This window comes from Urocampus carinirostris, chromosome 12 (assembly GCF_059441175.1).
Source record: "Urocampus carinirostris isolate Australia breed hairy pipefish chromosome 12, RoL_Ucar_1.0, whole genome shotgun sequence".
In the NCBI taxonomy this organism is placed as follows: domain Eukaryota; kingdom Metazoa; phylum Chordata; class Actinopteri; order Syngnathiformes; family Syngnathidae; genus Urocampus; species Urocampus carinirostris.
This window is the reverse complement of record NC_142360.1, coordinates 21244728-21253794: the sequence shown is the minus strand read 5'-3', so window position 1 is coordinate 21253794 and position 9067 is coordinate 21244728. Positions and strand designations below refer to the sequence as shown.

Sequence of the window (9067 nt, the reverse complement as noted above, 5' to 3'; positions counted from 1 at the left end):
ATTACACTTGTTAACATACTGAAAGTATTATTCACGCAAAGAATGGTGTCACACTGAAATGAATCAAATCCAGATTTAATTACAACTGCTTAAAGGATTTATTCAGATTGTGTGTTAAATGACTCGATGAAAGAGGAAGGGAAGTATTAGTTGGTGCCCCTTTAGACCAATATTTCAACCCCTAGCAAAAAGTATGGACTCACCAGTCTTGGGCAGGCCCTAACTCTTGACATTTTCTTCTGTAGAAAAAAAAAAAAAACTCAGATCAAACATGAAACCATTGTAAGGTTATTGAAAAAGTGCAACATTTAGAAACACTAAATGAAATGAAGAGAAACATTGTTGGTCAATAATGATTACTTTTACAAAGAAGGTGCAGGGAAATTTGGGATGAATTCTGAAGGGGTGGGGAATATGGAATCTGCATTTTGAGCAGAAAATAAGGGCACACCCAGTTTCCTTTCCTTAATTGAGCACCTAGCTTGGATTAAGTCTACTCGTCAGCAGTTAAATGTTGCCGTTTTCACAATTTTGAGGGCTTCTGGACTAAGTGGATTGGCAAGAATCATGGTTCCAACAATACAAATGAGACCAAAGACCGGATTGTCAAACTTCTTAAAAGGTAACTAATCGTATGGTTGCTAAAGATGTGAGCTGCTCAGTCACCTGTATCAAAGATTCAGACCAAGTACAAACTGCATAGAGGGTTGTTAAAGTCGGGCGTACTGGTATGAAAATGTAGGTGTCAAGACAAACCTCAAAAGGCCAAGAGGAAATGGGAGGAAGTTGGAGTCAATGTTGGTTGACAACTTTGCAAAATCACCTAAAGGAAATTGGATATTCATATAGGAAAGCGAAAAAACAGTTGTTGACACTTAAACAGAGAACAAGACTGCTATTGGCTAAGAAGAGGCAATAATGGACTCTGGATGACTAGATTGCTACCTTTAGTGATGAATCACGAATCTGCATTAGATAAGGCGATGATGCTGGAACTTTTGTTAGGTGCCATTCTGTGAGATTTACAAAGAGTTGTTTGAAAGAAAACCTCAAAATTCCCACAGTTGATATCGGACACCAGGGAGATGACTGGTCATATCTGCAATACATGTTTACATTGACATTATGGACAGCTTGTGCAATTAAATGTTTGGGGATGATGAAATCATTTTCCAAGATGCCAAAAAGCAAAAACTAAAAGCATTCTTTGGAGAAAGACCCATCCAGTCATTGTCTTGGGCTGCAAATTGCCACAATCTCAACCCAATTGAAAACCTGTATAAATTGAAAAAAATTGTCCACAGCAAGTCTCCGTCTTTCAAAGATGATCTGGCATCTGCAACCAAAGAAGTTGGCACCAGATTGATGAATACATGAAGTCCATGCCTCAAAGACAGCAAGCTATCATAAAAGCCAAAGGTGGTGCAACTAAATAGAAGTGTCAGGGTTTTTTGTCTGTGTTTCATAATTCCGTATGTTTCCCTGCACTTGCTCCACAAAAGTAACATATACAGACCATTGCAATGTTTTTTTTTCTTCATTTCTTTTAGTGTTTCTGAATACCAACATGTTGCACTTGGAATGACCCTACGATTGTTTCATATTCGATCTACAGAATAAAATGTCTGAGGGCTTGCCCAAGACTGATTCCATACTTTTTGCTAGGGGTTGTAATGCTCCACCCCCACCACCCAAAATTCAAGCACTTTTCAAACCTTAAACATCAAAATGCAAGGATTCCAAGCACCCGTACAAACCCGGATATTTTATATAGGAATGACAATTTTTGGGGTATAATTAAAAGTTTATTGGTGTATGACAGTCATGTCTTAAGCAATGGTCTTTACACATTCTGTTTTGCACATGGTAAATTTGACAAAAGGCTGCAAAGCAGCAGAAAGTGCAACATGGTATGTACAACAAAAATAATAGAGAAGCAAAGTTAATACATTGACGTGAGTGTGCAGTGCTCATTTGGACAGTCCTTGAAGTCTTCCTTGTCATGACTTAGGTGTGTAGTCCTCAAATTCTTTGCCAGCTTGGAATCAAATGCACATGAATTCCGAGCAACATTCCATTTTTCTACATTTTAAACACTGCAGCTTACAATACTGTGTGGCTTTTTTCTTTCCATGAGATAGATGTTCGCCACAGTGGTGTAGTGTGGCACTAAGTTTAAAAAACGTATTTCTACAGGCTGCAATTAAACAGCCCAAAATTCAACTCTTTCCTACATTGAAATAAAATCGGAAATGTCTAGTACAGAAAAGGAACACGTTGTGTGACAAAGACCCGTTGGCGGACTGTGTCCACAGAAACCGATATTAAATTGGCATTTCGAAATAAGCAGCGTGTGATAAACCTCAAAACAAAACTCAATGTACTGTACTGACTAAAACTGGTGTGTATGGGTTAAGTGTGAAGCGCTTTGGAAGTCTTCAGTGACTTATTAAAAACAATATACGAATGTAGTTAGTTTCCCATTTTGGTTAAAAACACTGCTGCTGTGGTTTATGGCCCAATTTTCAAGCCGGCAAAATGACGGACGACCTAAGAATTTTCCTGTCAACTAAAAAATAAAAAAATCATTGTCAATTAATGTAACCCCATGCAGACACAGATATACAAAATATGTAAATGTTTATACAATCTTGTTTTAATTAGATTTTACTACAAAAAAAGGTTTTATTTGTAACCATAAATCACATCTCACAAATAAAACATGAAATTTCAGGTTTGCTTTGGATTCTGTCCTGGAAACCAAGTTAATTTGTTCAGATTTAATACCTGCAGGCAAGGGTCAGGCTTGATTTTTACATTACATTGAGTTTTGAGAATGTTTTTTTCCGCACTTGTGCGTATGTGATAACGCCAACCGACTTAACATTGACTGCTGCCGACAACGTGTTACTTTTCTGTACCAAACATTTTCCCGCTGATATCTTTAAAATGTAAGAAACGGATGTAAATAAATTCTTTTTGTCTGTTTAAGCCAGTGGCTTGTACAGAAAGTTCACTCTCTTTGAATTTGCGCATGCGGCTTTGAATCAGGTGCGCTCTGTAGTCCGTAATTTACGGTATATGGGGCGAATTTAGTAAAGAAAAGCGATGAGTCAAGCTTGAAGCAGGTCCTGATCGCTGCCTTCCGGGATGGAGCGTTGCATCTGGACCACCACAGTGACTTCCTCGTCCTCCTCGCCACTTTGGTCCAGCTCGTCTTCATATTCCGAGGAGGAAGTGGAGAAGGATTCCTGGTCGCGGTCCGAGCGGGATGCGGCGGACATGGTGCCGAATGAGTGAGCGCTGGTGGAGGCGAGCGAACGCAACAGCGGCGTGCTTTCCGAGGCTTCGTCATTCTCTTCGCCGCCGCTCTCCTCAGAGTCGGAATCGTCCTGTGACGGGACCACCTTCTGCTTGCACACGGGACACGTCTTCTTGGTTTTGGTCAGCCAGGGGTCCACGCACTTGCTGTGGTAGGCTGTGGGGACAATCAAACAGGGAAAAACACTCACTTTTCCATTGGTGGTTTTTGGGTAGTCGCACAGATTTGGTTACACCTTATGAAGGACAACCGATCCTTCCATACGTAGAAATCTAGAAATATCTTATCTTGCAAAAGTTTAAAGTCACTTAGAAATGGCCTTATCTTTGAAAGAAAGGCAAATTTTCAACTAAGATAACCCTCTCTGACTCGGTCCCTCACTGGATCTATCACTGGTTCTTTCACTGGATCTCACACTCGAGCTCTCACTCGATCTCTCTGAGTGCACCGAACAACTGCAATGTCTCTCCCACCAATAGGTGAAAAGCTCTTAGAAATGTCCTTATTTTTGAAAGAAAGGGCAAACTTTCAATGAAATTATTATTCATAATGGCGGCGCCCCTGTTCGGCTGCGGCTACATCGGCTCGCTACAGTTTTTTACACTTCGGCCATAAGACCCAGTCTTCGACTCAGTTTTGACGGCGCACAAAGTCAACTTAAACTGCAGATTAATATACGATCGCAGTTTTTTTTTGCTGGATATGCGATCATACAGACATCAAGCGCTCGGTGCTACGACCACTCGGGAGTGTTTATTAGCCACGGACTGCTATGTCAACAAGACCCAGCGGCCTACAAAGCAGCGAAGCAGAGTGGCAAGAGAGGTTGTCAGGCCGGGCTAACCGCTAGGCTAAAGGCTAAACCCTTCAAAATGCCTCTCCCATCTATTTTCCTCTCCAACGTTAGCTCTCTGGACAATAAACTAGACCATTTAACAACTGGAAGTAACATCGAACCGCGAGATGACGAACTGCTGTGCTAAAAATTCTGACAAAGACGTGGTTAATCTTATCTATCCCGGCTGACGCTCAAGGAAACTGCGGGTCAGATGTATCGACATTTCGTTCTGTAAACACGTGTACACGAATGACAATAAAGTAAATCTGAATCTGAAAATAAACCCTCTTTCACTCGTTCTTTCACTTGATCGCTCACTGGAGCTCTCACTCAATCTCTAACTGGAATACTCACTCAATCTCTCACTGGAGCTCTCATTGGAGCTCTCACTCGATCTCTCTGAGTGCACCGAACAACTGCAATGTCTCTACCACCAATAGGTGAAAAGCTCTTAGAAATGTCCTTATTTTTAAAAGAAAGGCCAATTTTCAATGAAGATAAACTCTCTCTCACTCGTTCTCTTACTCGTCCTCTCGCTCGATCTTTCCTAGTGCAACGTACAACTGCAATGTCTCTACCAGCAATAGGCGAAATGCTCAGGTCAATTTAACACGCCGACTCATTTCATAAAATTGCTGTGACAAAATACACAACAAATTAAATGGCAAAATGCATTACCCTACGAAGAAACTGCATTTATGTCAATCACACCATTATTGTCTTTTTTAATCTAGATGGCATATATTTCGAGGCTGTTTATTTATACATTTAGTTCTTCAAATAGCAGGATTGGTCCTCCATAGCACCTGTTGTGGGATTAAAGGACAGTAATGCCAGTAAAATATCGCACATTGCGTGAACGGAATTTTCTAAACCTCGGGAGGTATTTCTACATATTTGTCTTCTTGATGGTTTTCACGAGTTATCAAAGAAAACCATGGAAAAAAACTACGGAGGAGACGACAAGGCATTTATGTACACGTAGCTAAGGTCCCCCTGAACATTTTCAATGGGAGGTAGAATTATTTTTTATCGGGAAACCACAAATTTTTAACACCACAAAGGCGTGGACATTGCATGGTAAAAACACTTCGGCTATGGGTAGTTATTTCTAACCCCAAGAGTTAACCTTTTACCAATAAATTTGGCCGGATTCACAGTTAAATTAATCTTAACTTGTTTTTCGACAAAATAAATAAAGAGTGCTATTGATTCCTCAGTATCAGAACTAATATGACAAGGTTTTGACGTGTTAGGACACAAACTATCCAACTATCAGACAGCCAGGTCTTGTTTTCTTGCAAAAAGCCATGGCTTTCCCATATTTGTGCAGACAAATTGGACTCACCGTGCGAACATGGAAGGACCCGGAGTTTGTCTCCTTCCTCGTACTCGTCCAAGCAGATGGCACACACGTCGTAGATGTCTCCTGAGAAATAAAAAAATGTTTTCGAATTGGCTTAGACTCTCTCACTTGAGCGTTTTCCTTACCGCAAAACCTAACCAGTGGCCAAAGGTACAGTGCGTCGCGAAGGTATAGGCCCCCCCAAGAACCTTTTCTCATATTGCCACGTTTTCAGGCTTCAACCCTAAAGCTAAATAACTGAAAATATTTTCCAAGGATCAACAACGTGTGAGACACGATTGTAAATTATTTTAACATTTTATATGCAGGGTTGGGTAGGGTTACTTTAACTTGATTACTTTCAATTACTTTTGGATCACTCCAATACCAAATATGCTAATAAAAGACAAAATAAACTAAATATGAATAAAATTAGTAAATATTGTGCAGATTTGGGGAGTAACGGAATACATGGAACGGCAAAAATGATGTTGCCAAGCTGTTTGGATTTATTTTCATTTTGTTTCTGTCGCATTTTATGTTAGTTTTGCTGGAGATCAAAGAGATCAAAGCCAGAGAAACCTTACCACGTGTTGTGAGTCATAATTTTATTCAGAATTGTCCCTTAACCACTAGGGTTTTAGGGTCACCATTTCCTGTTGTGTGTCTTGGGTAAGTACATCCTGATGGCGCCCATTCCCCACCAGGCCAATAGAAGTTCCCTGATGACTTCTGAATGATCCAATGTCGACTAACATGACTCACAATGCCAAACAGTGTGTACCATACACAAACAGTGTGTATGTTTAAATGTCTCTGCTGTGTGATGGGCTCAGAGGTCTGTAAATGGAGACTCTGACAAACCGCCAGCATTATGCAGTCCAAAGAATACACCCGGCATGCCTGGTTTAAAGTTTAAAGCAGGGCTGGAATACAAGAAGATTTTGCAATATTTACATAATTCCAGGAGCACTGTGCAAACAATGTCATCAAGATGGAGGGAGCATAAAGGCACTGCAAACCTGACAAGACCTAGCTCTCCCTCTTAACCTTTGGTCCAAACGAGGAGAAAACTAATCAGAGAAGCAACCAGGAGGCCCATGATCACATTGGATGACCTGCAGACATACAAAGCTGAGGTGGAACAATCTGCATAAGACAACTATTAATTGTACTCAATCTGCCCTTAACTGAAGGTTGGCCAGGAGAAAGCCCTTTCTGGAAAAATTCAATGAAAAGGCCCATTTGACATTTGCAAGAAGCCATATGGGAAACATAAATGACATGTGGAACAAGGTTCTCTGGTCAGAAGAGACCAAAATTGAACTTGGGCTAAATACAAAGTGCTATTTTGTTTTCACCCTGAAAACAGCATCCCAACCGTCAAACATGGTGATGTTAGCATCATAATCTGTGGTTGCTTTTCTTCAGCAGAGACTGTGAAGATCTTTAGAGTTAAAGGAAGATGGATGAAGACGAAATCAGGGCAATTCTGAATGCAGAAAATCAGTTTTGAGTCTGTACAAAACCTGAGAATGGGGCGCACATTCACTTTCCAACCGGACAATGCCCCAAACATAAAGCAAAAGCTACAATGGCATGGTTTAAAACAAACAATATATAGGTGTTAGAAATCCAGACCTCAATCCTCTAGAGTATTTGTGTAAAGAACTAAAAAACCTTAAGGAACTTGAGCCATTTTGTGAGGAAGAATGGGCAAATATTTCTGTTCCAAGATGTGCAAAACTTATCGAGACATTCCTGAAAAGACTTGCTGCTGTGATCACAGCAAAAGAAGGTTGTACAAAGAATCAACTCAAAGGGGGTCAATATTTTTGCAACCACTACTTTTCAATTTTGTTAGCACAATATAAAATGTTAAATACATTCGGTTTATTTTCTCAGAAAATATTTGGAGTTTTTTTTATCTATAAGTATGAAGCCTGAAATATGGCAATATGACAAGCTCTTGGGACAATAATGGTAAGCATAATAACAAACTGGTATCCTACGCAAGCTCATTTGCAGGTGCCCATTATTAAAAACAGAATAAAGATGTTTTTGCTCTAAATCTTTTGTATTGTTTACAATTTCTTAAATACCGTATTCACGACTATAAGACGCAGATAAAAGCCTTTATTTTTTTCTAAAGCAGACCATACGCCTTATAATACAGTGCACCAAGGTCTCACAACTGAGGCAAACAGCCGCCGACTAGATTTTCCCCAATAGGCGAAGTAGTCCGCGATGTATGCTGGGATAGATATACCGGCCTTTCATTTCCTAACCAATGTGTCAATCATCATTTGAATGGGTCACTAAAGTTATTCGAAGGTGAAGGAGGCGGGTCCTTTTTTAGCATTTACAGGCTTTCATAGGCTAAACTGGGGCAAAACAAAGCCTGCAATTGGCAGAAAAAGATGTGAATCACAAGTTAGGTTGCTCTGCGGCCTTTACTAGTCTGTATTTGTAAACAGGAATTATGGGGCTAAACAGACAGCTAGCAACAAGCAACGTCCATCAATACAGATGCTTCTTGGCAGAACTTTTCTTTTATTTGTCTGCATTATTGCGTGTTTTGGAGTGTGTAAATATTTTACACGGTTGTCATTACTTCAATCACGGATGTAAGAGGACCATGGTTGCGTATTATTATTGAACGTGATGGCTGCAAGACGACTTTGGTGAGCTACTCCGGCTTTATATTTTACCGGTATTTAGTTTCAGACTGATCTTGATGTTTCTGTGATGAATCTATTTTTAAATTCAATTCAATTCATTATGTTTATTGTCATATGCACTGTAAGGAACTACGTTTCCCTGCACAATGAAATTCTTACTTTGCCGTCCACACAGTTGTCAGCGAAAAAGAAAATAGAAACTAAGAAATGGTTGGCATTTTTTGAATCCCAAAAATGTGACCTTCCTAATGATATGTGGAATGACACATTTGAGTGATTGGTGACATCGTACAGACGTGTCCATACGTGTGTGAGACACGTATTTGCTCCTTTGCGAGCCGTCGGAATGTTAAGGGGTTAATAAGTTGGACTGAACCATCTGACTGTTTTGTTGACGTTCCTACTGTAGCGCCTTATAGTCCGGTGCGCCTCATGTATGGAAAATATAGGACAAAAACAATATTTTTGGGAGGTGTGCCTTATAACACGGTGTGCCTTATAATCATGAAAATACGGTAATCAAAATGACCTAGCGCCTGTGAACCATTTTTGGGACCTCCCCGCTTGACACTTCTTTGGGGCCACGTAGTGCCTGACCCTCAGCCTAATCAATTACGAGGACCACAGAATTGATTCTTAGCAAAACTACCACACCGTTCCCACAACCTACTAAACCAACATTTCGGACTTTTCTAGACAAGTCCTTACAGTCGAGCTTGTCAAAGAGGTGAGTTAAGGAATTTAGAAACGCACTCCCTTCTTGAAATTCCACAGTTTTTTTCCCCTCTTTTCCTCCAAGCCCGGACTTGAGAGGGGAGTCGCTCTGTTTACGTAAGCTCCGAGCGAGCGTGTTTTCCGCCGCAGTCTACGCCGCATGTGAC

The 9067-nt window shown here is 40.4% G+C and overlaps 1 protein-coding gene across 6 annotated transcripts in view; it reads right to left on the bottom strand.

Moving 5' to 3' along the window:
* Positions 1–1792: 1792 nt before the first annotated feature.
* The window catches only part of rnf13 (ring finger protein 13), a 62807-nt gene continuing 55532 nt past the window's right edge, over positions 1793–9067 (bottom strand). For all 6 annotated transcript variants that reach the window (XM_088350401.1, XM_088350397.1, XM_088350402.1 and 3 more), the window contains exons 9-10: positions 5509–5589; positions 1793–3478 (exon numbers count right to left, since the gene is read on the bottom strand). In XM_088350401.1, coding sequence (XP_088206527.1) covers positions 3114–3478; positions 5509–5589 — 446 coding nt within the window. In that variant the 3' untranslated portion in view covers positions 1793–3113. The remainder of the gene's footprint in view (positions 3479–5508; positions 5590–9067) is intronic.